Source organism: Gracilinanus agilis, chromosome 1 (assembly GCF_016433145.1).
Source record: "Gracilinanus agilis isolate LMUSP501 chromosome 1, AgileGrace, whole genome shotgun sequence".
Taxonomy (NCBI): domain Eukaryota; kingdom Metazoa; phylum Chordata; class Mammalia; order Didelphimorphia; family Didelphidae; genus Gracilinanus; species Gracilinanus agilis.
Window position 1 is genome coordinate 58706163 of NC_058130.1, and position 18683 is coordinate 58724845.

At 41.0% G+C, this 18683-nt stretch overlaps 1 protein-coding gene across 1 annotated transcript in view; it reads right to left on the reverse strand.

Annotated features, from left to right (window-relative positions):
- FGD5 (FYVE, RhoGEF and PH domain containing 5) overlaps positions 1 to 9701 on the reverse strand; it is a 172969-nt gene extending 163268 nt beyond the window's left edge. The window contains exon 1 of the mRNA XM_044667716.1: positions 6842 to 9701. Coding sequence (XP_044523651.1) covers positions 6842 to 9600 — 2759 coding nt within the window. The 5' untranslated portion in view covers positions 9601 to 9701. The remainder of the gene's footprint in view (positions 1 to 6841) is intronic.
- Between the last annotated feature and the right edge of the window lie 8982 nt (positions 9702 to 18683).

An 18683-nucleotide genomic window follows, 5' to 3' on the forward strand; every position in this document is an offset into this window, starting at 1 on the left:
TGGAAATGACATTAAAGAAGAGCATTAGGGGAAGCTAGACTGCTCATTGGATAGAATGCCAGACCTGGAAATGGAAGGTCCTGGATTCAAATATGGCCTTGGACACTTATGAGCTGTGTGACCCTGGGCAAGTCATTTAATCCTGATTGCCTCAGTTTCCACATCTATAAAATGAACTGGAGAAGAAATGGAGAACCATTCCAATACCTCAATTGCCTAGCCTTTACTGCTCTTCTGCCTCAGAACTGATACTTACTTATTGATTCTAAGACAGATGGTAAAGGCTCACGAAAAGAAGAGGCATTAGCAACCAAGTACCACGGGGCTTTTTCATTAAACTTGAGGCTGAATCCTTCACCATGTGTTGAATTCAAAAGTGAGCTCCTTGATAGCAGGGACTGCCTTTTCTATCTGCCTTTCAAGAGCTCTGCATGGTGATCTGTGCACGGAAAGTACTTTCATTCAGTTTGTGAAAGGTTTTGTGATCCAAACAGGATCATTTAGATTGGATTGTAATGGCAGCTGGGATCCTGAAATGTCTACATCCGACCTGACTTGGGGAGAAAGCTGAGACCAGCCCCTTCTCTAAGAAATGACAGTCATGTGCTTGGAAGTACATAAGCATATCCAAGTCACAATGCTTTAAGGGCTGTGCTAAGTCTTAAAATTCCCCTAACGTTCCCCCAACAGATGGCAGTCCATGGACCACGTCGCTTTCAAGGCATGGTCACTGAACTGGCTTCAGACGGCAGCCTTCTAAGTTGATGAAGGATCATTGGATTCTCTCATTAGCATGTTCCAGGAGGGCTTAGGAAGAGCTGCTAATTGCTTTACTCCAGAGGACTCATCTGCTTGATGAGAAGATCAGAGAGAGATCATGGATCAACGTACACTTGACTTCTGTCAAGCCTTTGGACAAAGCCTCCCCTGGTGACCTTGTGAATAAGACAGATAAATGGAGACTGGGCAATGAGACAGGGAGAGGGCTTCAGCCTGATGTCTGGACTAATGGGAAGGAGAATTGGCACCAGAATGCTTGGGTTTAAATCATACTGCCCATACTATCTGTGGCTAAGGGGGTAAGTCACTTAACCTCTCTGGACCTCGGTTTCCCCAGCTGTAAAATGTGGAGATGAGCTAGATAATTTGTAAGTGCCTTTCCAGTTAAAGGAAATCCAAAGGTTCAGTCATGGCTCTGTGTTAACCTTGAGGAAGTAAGGCTCTCTTTAGCATGAGTGTTGCTAGAGTTCTATCCCAGGCTGCCCTCAAGAAAAAAAGCAGACACTTAAACTTGGCATTTAAAACACTTTCCAGTCCAGCCCATGGTACATTCCCTGTAAAGTGCATTTATCTTAATCTTGGGAGGAATTCCCTCCTCACCTCTGCCTCCTGGAATCCTGAGTTTATCCTTCAAAGTATAATTCAGATACAAATACCCACATGAAGTCACTCCCCCTGGTTATCACCACTGTATCCCGCTTGAAAGTGCAGACCCACATCACATGCTCAAATCCTCTCTTCCTTATTAAAAAAAGCATTATAGTAATCAAAATAAGATTTTACTAATCATTCTAAATTATAGGGAAGAGAAATGAAGATACATTTTTTAATAAATGTGTTTACTATGTGACAGAGACTGTGCTAGTACTTTTCAAATATCATTTTGTTTGATCCTCACAATTCTGGGAAGCACATTATTATTAGTACCATTTTATGGTTAGGGAAATTGAGGCAGACAGAAGTTAAGGGACTTGCTCAGGGACACACAGTTCACAACGGACTGTGCTAATAAGCACTTTACAAAAATTATCTCATTTGAATCTCACAGCAACCCTGGGAGGTAAGTGTTATTATTATTCCCATTTTACAGTTAAGCAAACTCAGGCAGACAAAGGTTAAGTAACTTGCCCAGGGTCACACAGCTCATAAGTATCTGAAGTTTGATCTTAGGTTTCTCTGACTGCAAGTGACTCTATTCCCTGTGCCACTGGATGCCTTCTTCTAGCATCCTCAGTGAGCGAGTTGGTAGTCCTGTGGTAATTTGCCCAATCCAGACCAACTATAGAGGCTAGAATCACCATCTGGCTCCCATCAATTTTTACAGTCTTATTTTCCATTATTCTCCTTTCCACATCCCATCTTTGAGTCAAATGGAATCTTATACATTCATACAGGCCATCTTTTTGTCTGAAATATACTCCCTCTGTTAAAATCATTATCTTCTTTTAAGGCTCAGTTTAGCTTCCTATATTTTCTTTTTAGAAAATTTTTTTTTATCATTAAAAAATTCTTACTGTCTGTCGACACTGATACTACGAATCAGTTCCAAGGGATAAGAGTGATAAAGGCTAGGCAATTGGGGTTAAGTAACTTGCCCAGGGTCACACAGCTAGGAAGTCTCTAAGGGCAGATTTGAACCCAGAACCTCCTGACTTCAGGCTTGGGTCTCCATCCACTGAGCCACCCAGCTGTCCCTAAGATTCCTATATTTTCAAGAAGCCTTTCCTGAGCCCATCAGCTATGGTACTTTGCCTTTCCCAAATTATTATTATTATTATTATTATTATTATTAATATTATTATTATTATTATATCTGGATATGTCCAGGGGATATAAGTTTCTTGAAGGCATGGACTCTGACTCTATTATCCAGGTACCATCAATATCTAACATATAGTAATACCTCATGCACAATAGGGACATGCAATATGTGTTTGTTGAATTGTCACTGTCTTGTGCTTTTGGGTGTGATCTTTTTAGGAAAGATGCTGAAAAGCTGAAGTGAAGAAGGTGACAAAGAGAGTGAAGAGATTAAAAATTGCCATAGAACTAATCAATTAAAGGAACTAAAAAAGATTTATTTAAGGGTAGCTAGATTTTGTAGTATATAGAGTGTTAGATTGGGAGTCAGAAAGACTCATCTTCCTGAGTTCAAATGTAGCCTCAGACACATCCTAGTTGTGTGAACCTGGGAAAATCATTTAACCCTGATTGCCTCAGTTTCCTTATCTGTAAAATGAACTGGAGAAGGAAATGGCAAGCCATTCCAATATCTTGGTCAAGAAAACCCCAAATAGGATCAATAAAAAGACAGACATGACTGAAATAACCAAAAAAAGATATTTAGCCTAGAAAAGAGAAGGCTACAGGGGAAGATGATCATTTTATTCAAATCTTAAAGGCTATTATGTAGAAAGTGCTAGACTTGTTCTGCTTATTGCCAAAGGAAAGAACCAGGTAAAATAAATAGATACTGAAAAGGAAGCAGATATAGGTTTGATATAAAGAAATGCCTCCTAACAACCCTGAGGAGTTAGCGAGTTCCCCATCACTTGGGTATTTAAACAGACTGGATAGCCACCATTAGGAGATTTTGTGGAGGGGCTATCATTAGCATAGGGGCTGAATGAGATGGTCTCATAAAGGCCCTTCAGATTCTCAGGCTATGAGTAAGATGCTTCTCAAATCCCACATACAGAAGTACTATCCTTCAATTAAGATGATGCAGATGATGCTATGTCAATAGAGATCATGGTTTTAGATGAAGAAGAGTCAATCAAGACGGAGGAGCAAACCCATTGATTTCTACAAATAAGGACATTTAGAGATCAAGATTAATAGAATATCAAATCCAGCCTCAGACACTTCCCAGCTGTGTGACCCTGGGCAAGTCACTTGACCCCCATTGCCCACCCTTACCACTCTTCCACCTATGAGCCAATACACAGAAGTTATGGGTTTAAAAAAATAAAAATAAAAAAAGATTAATAGAGTGTCTTGCCCACAGTTACACAGGTAAAAAGTATCAGGGCTGTGATTCGAACTTGGGTGCTGTGACTTGAGGATCAACACTCTTGCCACAACACCTGAGCCCAAACTTTGCAATGCTTTTCCAGTTCGATGTTCTATAACTCAGCCATTCACTGTCTCTCCCCTCTAATCAATAGGACATCATTTTCTAGGTAGCTGGATGTGATCTCAGGGCACCATCTGAGCTCATAAGTCTGTGATAAAGTCATCTGGCCATCTGACCCATAACCTTGACCTCATTAGAACCATGTGTCAACTGACTGAACCAGTTAGCCATTGGCATATAGTCATAGGCATAGAATCAAAGAATTGTCAGGGCAGGAAAAGACCTTAGGGATCATCCATTTCCGGCTTCTCTATCTCCAAAGAGATTCCCCACCCACCCTTCCCTGTCCATTGGCTTTCTTTCTGGTCCATAGATCTCATGTTGGCCAACAGAAGAAACCCTTACTTTCTGATCATTGGGGGTGGAGATCTCAACTCAGTGGACACTTTGTTATAGTGGGAAGTATCTTGGATTTGGAGTCAGAAAATCTGGGTTCAAATTCCATCTCTGTCATTTCCTTTTTTTGTTATTTTAGGTAAGTCATTTCACTGCTACAAAGGTCTCAGTTTCCTCAGGAGTAAAATAAAAGGGTCGGACTTGATATCCACTAAAGACTCTTCCAGCTCTTGATCCATAATTCCAGGATTTCATGGGAATCTCCTTACTTTGTCTGGTCTTTGTTAGAGTATCAGCAAGGTTTTATAATAGTAACTCATTAATTCAAATTACATTCATTTGGCACATGTAGTGACTCTGATAAGTATTAGACTAGGATTGTTAGGTATTCCAGATATATAGGGTAATTTCTCAGTATTGAGAATGGCTGAAAGAAGAAAGGAACCTGGGTAAGAAAAGGTAGGGTAGGATAAGAGGTATGATCATTATCTTCAATGACTAATTTCAATTACAATTTAAGCTATTAAAACTTAAAAATGCTCCAAGACTATTGGAGCACCCTGTATATGAGGAGATATCAAGAAGAAGGAAGAGAATTGTTCTATATGTCTCCAAAGTACAAAACTAGGATCAGTATAAGGGGATACTTCTGGAGGGAAGGGCAAATTTCAGCTAAACATAAGGAAGGATTTCCCAATGATGAAAGCTGACCAACAACAGAAACAGGATGATTTGTGAGGTAATGAGTTGTGAGAGGCAGGATATCACTGGACTTGAAATCATTAGGACCTGAGTTTAATTCCTGCCTCAGTTTCCTCATCTATAAAATGAAGTTTGGTTTTATCATCCTATGAATTTCTTGTTAAGTGGGGCAGTGAATAAGAGTGCTGGACTTGGAATGAGGAAGACCTGAGTTCAAATCCAGCCTCAGACAGTGGTTGTATGACCCTAGGCAAGTCACTTAACCTCTGTGTGTCTCCGTTTTCTATAAAAGAGATAATAAAAGCACCTGTCACCTAGGACTGTTGTAAATATCAAATGAGATAAAGAATTTTGCAAACCTTAAAGCATGATTTAAATGCTAGCTATCATTACTGTTATTGTTATTATTATCATCATCATCATCACTGTCGTTGCTTGAGATTGTTTAAGCAGAGCCTAGATGAATCTCTATTAGGCATGTTATGGAGGAGATTCTTGCTTTAACTAATAAATTAGACTAGATATTCTCTACAGGTCCTTCCATCCCTAAGAGTATATGTTTCTATGACTTCAAAGGGTTGGGTTTTTTCCTTCTATTTTTGACTATTTTGAAATATATAATGGCCCTATGCATTTGGGTCCTATTAGCCATTACCAATGATGCTACACCAATGTGGGCATTAGTATCTTTTTCCACTGCCTCCTTTACTCTGGCCAATATATGTCTGTGTGCACCAAACTACAATCTAGCTTCTGCTGATGTTTACCTTTGCTTCATAAATCCTTTTGCCACCAAAGAGGCAAATTAAAAGTGTCTCTTAAGATTAGGGGATTGGGAGGTGCAAGCGTGAAGGGGAGCTGTGGGAGGGACAGTGGGATATTTTTAAAACACTCAAGAGAACAAACTCTTCCAAAGCACTCAAGGATCCCTTTACCAAGCAGCAATTCCTAACTGCTAATTGCAAATCATTCTTATCTATTCATTACTGCAAGTCCCCTAAGAATACCCACTTGGCAATACTTCATTAACTTGAGTTCCTGGATATAACTGAAAGTGACCAGACTGCATTTCTTTTAAAATCTTCAATAATTTAGGCTCTTTATTAATCCAAATTGGACTTCACCCAAATATTTTCATGAGGCTTAACTGTATCTCCATCAGGCTTTGTCTACACAGCATAAATGAATTGGAGATTCCAATTGACTGGCTAGGATAATAGATATTGATATTTATTTGGGGTGGGGGGAGCTGAAACATTGTTTGATAACCTTGACCACTGTTATCGATAACTCTGGCAACACCAACTCATTTTCAACCAAATTAATAATGAATCAGGCCCAGATTTGCCACTTAACCACCTAAGCTCATTAAAAATTTAGCTCATGGCACCTTAAGTCTTCCATGATGTAAAAATTCTCTTAAATAAATGGAACTTTTTTTCTATCTCTGAAACTACCCACCCTTTCCTGTGGGTGCTTGACTTTCCTATGTATTTATGAAATTGCACATAGTTTCATTTAGGGCATTAAAAACCCTTATCTTCTGTCTTAGAATCTATCCAGGTACTTATTCCAAGGCAGAAGGGCAGTAAAGGCTGGACAGTTGGAGTTAAATGACTTGTCCAGGGTCACACAGTCAGATTTGAACCCAGGACCTCCCATCTCCAGGCCTGGATCTCTATCTGCTGAGCTAGATGCCCCCCCCCCCCCATTTAGGGCATTTTTTTGTGGGTTATAAGATTGATGGTTTAGGAAAATTCCAGGAACCTCTCTTAGCACTCCTTTCAAAGTCCAAAGTCAAACTCAATTTTGCATCATCCTTAGAATCAGATCAGTTTCCCAAGATGACTTAAAAGTTAATTGGAGAGACAGAAGGGCTTACAGTACCTTTCTGTTTCCTGGTCTGTAGTCTGCTGCTTGCTTTCAAATGCATTAAAACTGCTCATGTCCACATATCCATCATTCTCATTTGCTGTTGACAATGCCCTGCTGGGATCTTCAAAAAGCTTAGTAAATGTTCCAGCCCTCGTAGGCCTCCGAGGGGGGATCTGGATATTTTCGTAATCAGAGTTCATTGCTGGGATGTTCTCATAATCCGAAGTGTCTGCATTGGGAAATGAAATGGATCTTGGCTTTGTCAGGGGAAGGGGAAGGAAAGGAGGCCGGGAGCGGTCCTCAAAGGACTCCACTCTGGACACACTGCGGCTGAATGGAGCCCCTTTCCTCTTGATGTCTCTGTAAAAGATGATGGAGGATGGAGACTCTGAAGCTCGAAGCTTCCCAGATCTAGACTTGAGCTGAGGAGAATTACTGAGACTCCTCCGGTCAATCTCTAGGACCCTCGAGGGTCCATGGTAACTGGATTCTGAAGAGGATCTGGAGGAGGAAACATTGACATCCACATGAACTTTGTTCTCAGTCCTTTTTTTGAATGTCAGAGCGAGGAATCTCTTAAAAGATGATTTCTTCTTCTTTGTGTATTTATCTGGAGAGTCATTATCAATCAGGAGGGAGGGGGAACTCTTTGTAATTGGCTTTTTGGTAATGCAAGCCAGGTCAAAAGGAGGTGGGATATCGACCACGGAAGATGGGGTTGACATGCCACTAGAAGAGAGATGGCTTCTTTGGGAGAAGCTCCCCGAAGACCCTATAACACAAGGCAAAGAAAGATTGTCCTCTTTCCTTTTAATCCTACCCTCGTCCAAAATAGATTCTTCCAACTCTCGGTACAAAGAAACGGGAAGATCTCGGCCTTCCACGGAGAAAGACCGGGGATACAAGATAAAGCTTCTTGGCTTGGCTGGCAAAGCCCTGTTGATTTCCAATGGTTTCCCTTCCATTGGCAGCCAAGTCTTGTTTCCTTCTTGCACAGCATGCCTGCTGTCCAAGCTTAGTAAATCAGTTTCTGGCCCTGTTTCTTCAGGAACAGTTTCCGGGACATAGCCGGGCACTTTCCCAGAGTGAGACCGGGCCCTTGTGACAATGTTTTTCCGATCTATGGTAATCAGGCCACCGTCAGCATCAGCATTAATTTCTTCTTTAGTGCTACAATTGTTCTGAGTGCCTTCTTCTTCTTTTGTTTCAGAGTGTCCCCTTCCTCCTGGAAAAGAATTCTCATCCCGGTGGATCAAGCTGACTCCCATCACATAGGGGTCAATGAGGGAGTCATCTACTGTTTCATCATCAAGAGTTTCCTCTGGCACAATGACTACTGCAGGAACCTCGAAAGCCTCATCATCTGGAGATCTACTTTGATTATTTACAAGACCAGTCAGAGGGGCCTGTTCATCTTCTTGCATCTGTCCTGGGAGATTCATATCATCTCCAGAAACATCATCTGCTTCTCCAATTATTTCATGGGTTTCCTTCAAAGTGGTTTCAATTCTACTTCCTGTAACAAGAAACCCCATGGATGCTGACCCCAAATCCACCTCTGCTCCCAATTCTGATTCTTTCACTGATTCAGAAAGAGGGTAATAGCTGTCACTGCAAAAAGATGTGCTTTCAGTTGGGAGAAATGCAAATGAATTTCCTGGAAGAGAGTCCAAAAGTTCATCACCACCTTCACCTTCAAAAGGAATAATCTGGCAGCTCTCATCAGCAACTTCATCCTTCAACAAGTCTTCACCATTTTGAATGTCTTCTCCCATCCCCTGAATGGCTGCTTCCTCTACTTGGTCATCTTTTGTCTCAGCATCTTGATCACTATTATCCACAGGGTCTTCTTTTTCCCAGTCTGTGATTTCAGGATCTTCTACAGCTAAGCCAGTTTCACTGAGCTCATCGCAGGGTTCTAGTCCTTTATTGCATTCATTTTCGGCTTCATCTCCCTCTCTCTCAGCTTCCCCTCCAGCAGGGGGAATATTGGAAACATCATAACAGTCTGATGAACTTGGTTCCTCCTCAGCACACCCTTCACTGTTAGCATCCCCAACATCCAATGATTCTTCAGGGTTCCCAGGCTGCTCTCCACTGGCCTCTGGCTCCTCTGAAGCTATGTGGGTTAAAACAATATCTTTGCAGTCTTCTCTTTCTTCTTCCAAACTGTATCCATTTTGGTTCTCGATAAGGCTGTCCCTTTCCTTTCTCATGAAAAGCTTATCCTTTTCATCTGGATCATTTTCATAGTCTATGTCCTCCCCCGTATTTTCATACATGGGATCTTGGGTCTCAGTTTCTCCAGGGGATCCTCCAAAAGATGAATCAGTCCTCTCGCAGTCCCCACCTAATGCCAGTTCATTTGAGTCATCCACTCTGTCTGTGGAGCTGAGAGAGTCCTCCTCTGTCTCTTCTACCTTGGCCTCAAAGCTGCTGGAGCAATTACTAGAAGAGGGGTCCTCTGCTTCAGTCTCTTCCTCCCTGGTTGCTGGCTTCTCATTCTCTGCACAGCATGGTTCCTGCTCCAGTATTTTGAAGCTTCCCTTGGTCAGCTGAGTTTCAGTGACTAAGATGTAGTCATCATCAGCTTCTGATTCTGAGCATTCAGGGTTGGATTGGTTCCCTTCATACAGCTCTCCATCTGAACAGATCAGTTTGCCATTGCTGAATTTGTTGAAGGTGTTGTTTGTGTACACTCTAGTTTTCCCCCTGTTGGTAGCGGCTAACTTGGGCTTGGGAGCAATGGGTGGCTTAGGTCCTCTAGACATAGAGTTTGGACTGTGAAGAATGTCTGAACGGGAGGATGGAGGAAACTTGGAGACAGCTACTGGTGTGAAGTGACCAGCGGTCTTGGGCTTTGGTGCTAATGGTGGCTTTGGTGAATCTATAGAGAAGAACAAAATGAGAAAGTTAAAGCACATGCAGACACACACATGATTTCTCACCATTTAGATTCTAAAAAAAGGACCTCTCATTAGATACTCTGTCTATGAAGCAGCTTGGGTTAGTGAGAAGTGTGTTGGGCTGAATGCACCATGTTGTGGTGGAAAGATCACTAGATTTGGCAACAGAGAAACTTGGTTCACATCTTGGCTCTGGCACCTAAATGGCCTTAGTGGGAGCAGTTTGGACAAGTGGGAAGAATAGTAGATTTGGGGAATCCGAGGTTCTTGTTGTTTAGTTTTGTAGTTGTATTCAACTCTTTGTGACCCTATTTGGGGATTTTTTGGGGAAAGATACTGGAGTTAGTTGGTTTGCCATTTCCATCTCCAACTCATTTTATGGATGGGAAAACTGAGGCAAACAGAGCTTAAGTGATTTGTCCAGGGTCACACAGCTAGTAAGTGTCTTAAAGTCACATTTGAATTTATGACAATGAGTTTCCCTGATGCCAGGCCTGGCACTTTATCCATCGTGCCACCTAGCTGCCCCTAAACACTGTTATTACTCTTGATTTATGCTGTAAACCAAGTACGGGGACCTTCTATATGGAATCCTGTGGCGGAAACCTGATATCCAAAGACAGGGCTTGGGCTCCTAAAGTGAGGAAATACAAATACAAGGTGTCTCAAAAGTCTTAATGAAGTTTCAAGTGCCTAAAACAGCAGCTTATTCCCACATATACTCAGCAGAAATTCATTCTGCTGTTCAATACTTGAATTTTCTGAGGGTGAGAAGGCTGGAGATGGATTATTTTCATGGGAAACAGCTGTGTCCAGGTTCCCTTCATAATTAGATTTCTCTCTCCCTAAAACCTCACATTCATATGAGACACCCATATCACAGATCTCAGGGTCAGAAGGGCCCCCAGAGACTATCTAGTCCAACCTGAACCTAAATAGCAGTCTCCTCTGGCATATATCTAGGTTGAGTCTCCCTCCTGGCCCAGCCCAGGATTGTGGGATGGGCCTGGTTCACCCCATGTGTAGATGAATCTTAGATACTGCATTTATCCAGACTTTGGATATCCCTCTGAAAGAAGGCTGCCCTGTTGCGTGACTTGTTCCCCCAAGAAAAGAGGATAAGACAATGCCAAGAGGATGGGATGTTCTGGACAAAATGTCTCTCTTCCATGGCAAAAACTGACCATATTATACTCACCAGATGATAAGGATCTTGAAACAAATATATCAATGTTTTCTGTACTAATATTATCCCTTTTCCCACTCAATTTGAAAAGACCAGAAGAACCTTTCTCTGTGTCAGGGTCTCCTTTGCCAAGTGTGGGATTGCCTTGGCTATCAAAGGATGGGAGAATGAGGTGTACTGGGAAAAAGTTCCATCCATTTCATAAAAGCAAACATCAGGCCAAACAATGAAACATGTAAAGAGTTCCATGAAGCCTGAGCTCTGGCTCAGGGAGTAGCTATCAGGGAAGAAAGTGGCTTCATGAGAACAGAGAAATGTTCAAAGAGAAATAATTCCCAGGGAATGCTTGACATCTCATGCAGAACAGCTCCAGAAGGGAGTTCAGCCATGGGGCCAAGAGCCTGAGTCACCGTCTACACTAGCAGAACAAAGTGGAGTGATCATTCAATCATTTCATGGGCAGTTCGTGGGCTCTGCTGGCATCCTCTTAATACCAAAGGACAAAAATTGCTCTCCTAGAGAGCAGAGACTGTTTTTGCTTTTTCTTGGCATGTTCAGGGCTTAACACAATGTCTGACAATAATAAGGGTTTCATAAATATTTGCTGAAGGAAGGAAACAAATATTCGTTATGTACCTACTATGTTCCAGGCACTATGCTAAATGCCTTACAAATTTTTGGGGGGGGGGCGGGGGGCATTCGGATTTATTTTTTAAATAAGGTTGGTTATTTGTCCCATTTCTATCTCTGTAAAAGGTAGCCTATAATTTTGTGGTCTGCCAATGGTAATTTCATTATTATTATTTTTGCTTTAAAAATATTTTCTCCTTTGATCTTCCAAACAACTCCAGGAGGTAGGTGTTATTATTATCCTTATATTGCCATTAGGGAAACTAGGATAGGCAGGAGTTAAGTGACTTGCCCAGGGTCATGTGCTATTAGCCTCTGAGGTCTGGTTTGAACTCAGATCTTCCTGACTCCAAGCCTAGCATGCTCTCCATTGCGTCATCCATTTCCCTTGTTGACTGATTAATTGGTTGATCACAGTGTCACAAAGGACAAATGAGGGGAGATATGAGCAACACATCAGAGATCACCAAAAGTTAAGGAGGCTGAAGACAACTATGGCTACCTTTTGTCCAGGCTTTGTTCTGTGCCAAAAATAGGCATGGTGGTAGCAATCGATTTGCTCATTGTGCTTTCATCTTCTACATTCCTTCGATAGCTAAGAAGCCCCATGGTGAACTTGTCCTTGGGAAGCAGGACAGGAAGAGGTATCATGGATGGGTTGCAACAAGTATTATTGGAAGTAATATATATATTAAGAAGGACCAACATTTAAGAATGCCTCAAAAAACTAAGCAAATTTTTGTGTCAATTGACAAACTAGGTCATTCTAATGTTCTTAATGAGCTCACTGAGTCACTGGAATATTTGAGTATTTAAAGAACACATTCAAACCTAAACCAGTTACTGAGAGAAGTTATTTCCCAGAGGCACCAGGATACAGTGGCAGGCATGTTTAATTTGGAGTCAGGACCTGTGTTTGAAAGTCCTGGTTTCCTCACCTGTAAAATGGCAGGATTGGACTAGTTCCCTTTGCTGGAGTCTCCTCCAGATCATGACCTCAGGTTATAGGTGTCCCACAAGGACAGACACTCCATCTCTCAGCTCCAAGCATTTTCTCTGATTGTCTCCCATGCCTGGAATGTTCTCCCTCCTCATCTCTGCCTCCTGGTTTTCCTGGCTTCCTTCAGTTCCAGTTAAATACCCATCTTTTACAGGAAGCCTTTCCCAATCCTTCTTCATTCTAGCACCTTCACTCTGTTCATTCTTTCTATTTATCCCATGCATAGTTGGTACATATTTGTTTGCTTGTTGTTTCCCCCTTTAATTGTGAACTCCTGCAGGACAGGGACAATCTTTTTGTTTTCTTGTGTATCCTTGGCACTTAGCACAGTGCCTGGCACATAGTAGGTTAGCAAAAAAAATTACTGGCTGACTGTGTTGGTCTCTGAAATTCCTTCCAGGTCTCAATCTGCCATTTTATGATACTGTATTCATTTGACCTGTTACCTAGATTAGTTATCTTTCTACAGGAAGGCTTTGGTAGATATAACTACTTTGGTGTTTGCTGCCCAAATTATCAGCCAGTTTAATGAAGGAGAGTAACTAGTCAATTAATGGAGAGACAGATGGGTGTGTTGTCTGGTGTCTTCTAGGACAAAGCCTGGGCAGCAATTTCACTGCCATATACACAGTGATGCTAGTCAATGTATTTGCCAAAATCTTAGGTGAAATCATTAATTTAGTGACTGTATTTTTCATCCATAGCCTTGGTCTCCTGTTCTATCCTTCACCCGTTTCAATTCATCACACAATTAATGAAGAATAATCTCTTGGGATAGCCTGAAAAGGAACACTGGACACCTGGAGAGAATCAGTCTGATTGTGATCCAGGTCATCTAAATCAGTTTTCCTTCAGTGGGAAGGAACTTGGTTATTGCTCTTGGCCAGGTAAGTAGTTCTCTGCTGCAGAGGTCTTTAAATGAAGGCTGGATGTCCACTTGTTGGGATATTGTATTAGGAAAGGGATAGAAGCTGGGATTTTTGAATCAACTAAAGGGTAGATTGATTTCACAATATTTGGGTCATAGTGGGGAAAAAAGAATGACTAGGCACTTTACCTAGAAGCAGACGATATTTTTTTGACCCCAAACCTCCCCAATCTATTAGGATGGGCAACCCAAGGTATTTTGATCTTTTTTTTTACCTTTACTTTCTATCTTAGTAATAAAACTAAGGACTAGGCAATTGGGGTTAGGTGACTTGCCCAGGATCACACAGCTAGGAGGTGTGTGAAGCCAGATCTGAACCTGGGTTCTTTCGACTCTAGGCTTGACTCTAACCCTTGTGTTACCTAGCTGCCCCTTGAGGTATTTTGATCTTTAGTATAGTCTAAGATCTACAAGCAATGGCTCCCAAAAAGTGTTTTCTTGGCTATGAAAGGAATATGGAAATAGAAAGAGCCTTGAGGTCTCCACCAGTAAATCCATGCCTTCTACCACACCTACCTTTGGTCCAGAGCATAGCCTGGACTAAAGGTAGCCCTAGTTTCCTGTAGTGTGTTTGGCTTCCTTAGCCTCTTGGTAGTCTCTACCATTGTTGTCCAGATACTGCTTCATTAAGACCTCTTCTCTTGTTTTTGTGACATTGCCCTCCATCAATCAATGAACACAGTTCTTAAGCACTTACCACATTCAGACTGTAAGCTCCTTGAGGGCAGCAGGGACTGCCTTTTGTCTCTTTCTGTATCCCTAATACTTAGCATGGTGCCTGGCACATAGTAGGTGCTTAATAAAAATATTTATTGAATTGAAATTGAATTGAAATGTGCCATATTGTAGATGAAAAGGAAAGGCAAAAACAATTGCCAATTGCCAAGGCTGTCTTGGGAGATAAACTACAACTGACTTGATAATGTCTTCATTTATTGACAAGTTATTCGTCCCCATGAAACTGGCTAATCATTCTGTCCTGGAGTTTACATTTTAATTGGGGAGACTAATCAGGTACATACAAGATACAGAATAGATGAGGGGCAGCTACGTGGTTCAGTGGATAGAGCACCTGGACTGGAGACAAGAGGTCTTCCTGGCTGTGTGACGGGACAAGTCACTTAACCCTAATTGCCAAGCCCTTACAGTTCTTTTGTCTTGGAACTTGTACTTAGTATCAATTCTAAGACAGAAGGTAAGCGTTTTTAAAAAAAGGATACAGGGTAGATGGAAAGTACTGTGCTCTCCGGGAAGGCACTAGCCGCTAGGGGGAAGGACAAAGACAAACCTCCTGCTTGAGGGGGCATTTGAGCTGTAGATTCAAGGAAGCCAGAGATTCCACTAGGCAGAGAGACTGAGAGAGAGCATTCCAGGCATGGGGATAGCCAGGGAAAGACAGAGCTGGGAGATGGAGTGTAGCGGACGGGGCAGAGCAAGTAGGTAGGCATGGCTGGATCATAGTTGAGTTGAACATAAGAAGGATGCAAAGATCAATTAGTCAGTCAACAGGCATTTAAGTGCCTGATATTTGCTAGATACTGTAAACACCAAGGTACAAAGAAAGCCCCTGACCCCTCAAAAAAAATCCTGTCTACAAGAAGCACAAGTCTACTGGGAACACAGCAAGCAACGATGTACAAAAGCAGCTTGGGTGATGTGTAGTGAGGCTATGTAGTGTGATAAAGAGATGGAGGTATTACTGGAAAGGAAGGCAGCCTGCTGTGTCAAAATAGTGCTGAGCTAAAAGTCAGAGACTCGTCTTGGATTGGATGCTGACTTACTATGGCCTCAGTTTGCTCTTCTATAAAATGGGGATAATAATACCTCCCCTCCCATCCTAGTCACCAGAGCAAACACATGAAACACTTAGAAAAGGCATAAAGTGTTATTAAAATGTAACACATTATTAATATATTTTAATGCTTAATAACATAATGTTAATTACCTAGGAACCCATTATAATACACAATTTATTATTCAATAAATAAATATTTCTACATAAAATAATTATAGTACATACTAATTAATATATAATAAAATAAGATTTTATAATATGTTAACATCAAATTTATTCAGCCTAGACTTTTGGAGTTCATGTCCTGGAAGAATTTTGGAATTCCCACCCAGACTATCCTGATTGGTGAAACTTTTCTACTTGTAGCCTTCCCCCATTTTTTTCACTTTCCAGTTCTTGCTCTGGGAATTGTAATCAAACCAACAACTACTGCTTCTGGAAAGGGTGTGTCAATTGACTGCCCTATTGTTCCACTCACCATCCCTGTGACTTCCCAGAAAACAAAACAAAACAAAATAAAACAAAACAAAACATCCTTCTCTATCCAACGCTCCCCAATAGTTATAGTCTCCCCCTTTTAGAGGGTAAACTCCTTGAAGGCAGGAGACTTTTGCATTTGTATCCCCAGATCTCATTGTACCTGGCTCGTAGTGTTTTAGAAATGCTTTTCATTCATTCAATTATGATTTAATCAGGAATTTGGAAATAAGCCCAAAAAAGGCCTCCGAGAAGTCGAGGTAGGAGTTACAAAGTCCACATGCTAAACTGTTGAAATTTAATTCACAGAATACCCTTTGAGTAGAGCTGACTTATGCTAATCAACCTAAGGATAAAAGTTGATTAACCACTTACTTTGTGCCAGGCACTCCTATATGTACCCACAAGATATAGTTTATACAAAAGTTTAAAGAAAAACTGTTGCTATCTATCAGAATCAATACTAAGAATTGGTTTCAAGGCTGAAGAGTAGTAAGGACTAGGCAGTTGTGGTTAAGTGACTTGCCCAGGATCACATAGCTAAGAAGTGTCTGAGACCACATTTGAACCTAGGACCTTCCTCTTTAGGCCTGAGATTCTATCCACTGAGCCACTTAGCTGCCTCCATGTAGTTCTAACAAGTTCCATTATCTGGTTGCCCAGTATCCAGCAGCAAATTAAAATCTTCAAATTAAAAAAGGAAAAAGAAGAAGAAGGTGTACATCATGAAATGATAGCAGGCAGCAAGGAAGAAGACAGGAAAAACCCTACAGAAATAACTTTTGAGACTTTGAAAAGCCCAGTAATTTGATGCCATTTAGTAGGGAAGTGAACAGCCAGCTGATGATGACATTCCTCTCTCAGACCCCATATAGATCTTCTTTCTTTCCTTCCTTCCTTCCTTCCTTCCTTCCTTCCTTCCTTCCTTCCTTCCTTCCTTCCTTCCTTCCTTCCTTCCTTTCCCTCCATGATACACTTTTCATGTAATTCGATGGGAGGAGATGGAATACACAGAGGATAGAATGTCGGATCGGGATTCATGAGGATCATCCTGTCTCAAACACAGCTGTGTGACCCCTGATAAGTAATTTACTCCTTCTTGGTCTCAGTTTCCTCAACTATAAAATGGGAATAATGATAGCATACATCTTTGAGGCTTGTGGGGATCAAATGAGATAATATATGTAAAGTTAGTTAACCTACATTTATTAAACATTTACTATGTGCCAGACACTGGGCTAAGTGTTGTAGATATACAGAAATTCAAAAATAGTCCCTGACCTCTAAGAGTTTATATTTGAATGGTGGAGATGATGTATGAATAATTAGATGCATATAAGAGGGGTAGAAGGAAGATAATCTGAAAAGAGAAGGCATTAGTAGCTAGCAGATGGAAAGCTGGATCTGAAATGAGGAACACGAGTTCAAATACAACCACGGACACTTACTAGCTTTGTGACCCTGGGCAAGTCACTTAACTTCTGTCTTCCTCCGATTCTGTATTGATAAAATGGGGATAATGACAGAACCTCCCTTCCAGTGTTGTTATAACGATAAAAATGGGATATTTACAAAGTGTTTTGCAAACCTTGAAAGCACTATGTAAATTTTATTATTATTATTGTTATACCAGGAAAGGCTTCCCATAGAAGGTGAGATTTGAACTGTCTAAAGAGCTATATAAATATAAGCTATTCTATTCTGTTTGCCTCATCTCCTTACTAGAGTATAAGCTCTGTGAAGACAGGAGCCATATCTCAGCTAAATATCTTTCCTAGTGCAAAGCATGGGCAACAAGGTGGTACTCATCTTCCTGAGTTCAAATACTATCCCAAACACTTACTAGCTGGGTGACCCTGGGCAAGTCATTTAATCTTGTTTGCCTTAGTTTCCTTATATGTAAAATGAGCTGGAGAAAGACATGGCAAACCACTCCAATATCTTTGCCAAGAAAATCCCAAATAGAGTCCCAAAGAGTCAAACACAACTGAACAGTTCAAACAAAAACAGCACAAAGCACAGTAGAGAATTAATAAATGTTTGTTGAAAGGATCGATAAATATCCTCTGAGGCTATTATCAGACAATAGCACAGTGAAGCTAATTAATGTTTGTAATGATATCTCTGAGTGAACAAGAAAAATCAACAGGACAGCAGCTGTGAAAGCAACATTTCCAGGAGGATAAATATAATATTCAACAAATTCTGTTTAAGTTGGCAGAAAAGCATATGATACATTGTAGAAAGATTTCTATCCAAAACGGTTAAAATAGAGCTATTTGGGTACTTAATAAGGGAGTTAGCTTCAGTTATCTGGAAAATTCACCAATGTTGAAGAGTCCTTTCCCTGGAGAGGCTTGTGAGGCATCACAGTTATACAACTTGACAAACCACATTCTCTTGCTTGATGCCTTCTCATTGGGAGATTAAAAAATCAAATCTAGTAGGGAAGTGGGAAATTTCTTCCTGAAACAGGTTCAGAAAAGTATAAGAAGGTCACATAAAATAAAAACATTCCTAGGAGAATAAACATCTCAGTAGAAAGAACACATGGATGTTCTTGTTTGTACCTAATACCTAATCCTAACCCTAACCCTAACCCTAACCCTAGGGTTAGGGTCCCCCATTCAAATATAAATTCTTAGTGGTCAAGAACTATTTTTGACTTTCTGTCTATCTCTAACATTTAGCCCAGTGTCTGGCACATTAGTAAAAGTTTAATAAATGTTTGTCGGCTAACTAACTTTATACATACTGTCTTTGATCCTCACTTATTTATTTACAGGAAGCCTTGATATCACTCAGTTTCTTTGTGGCTTCCCTAGGTGTAAACAAGGAAAATAATGTCTCCCTGGTGAGGATGTTCTGGAAATGATCATTGACATAAGGCACCCTGAATCACCAAATCCTAGAATGTCAGCTGGAAAAGATC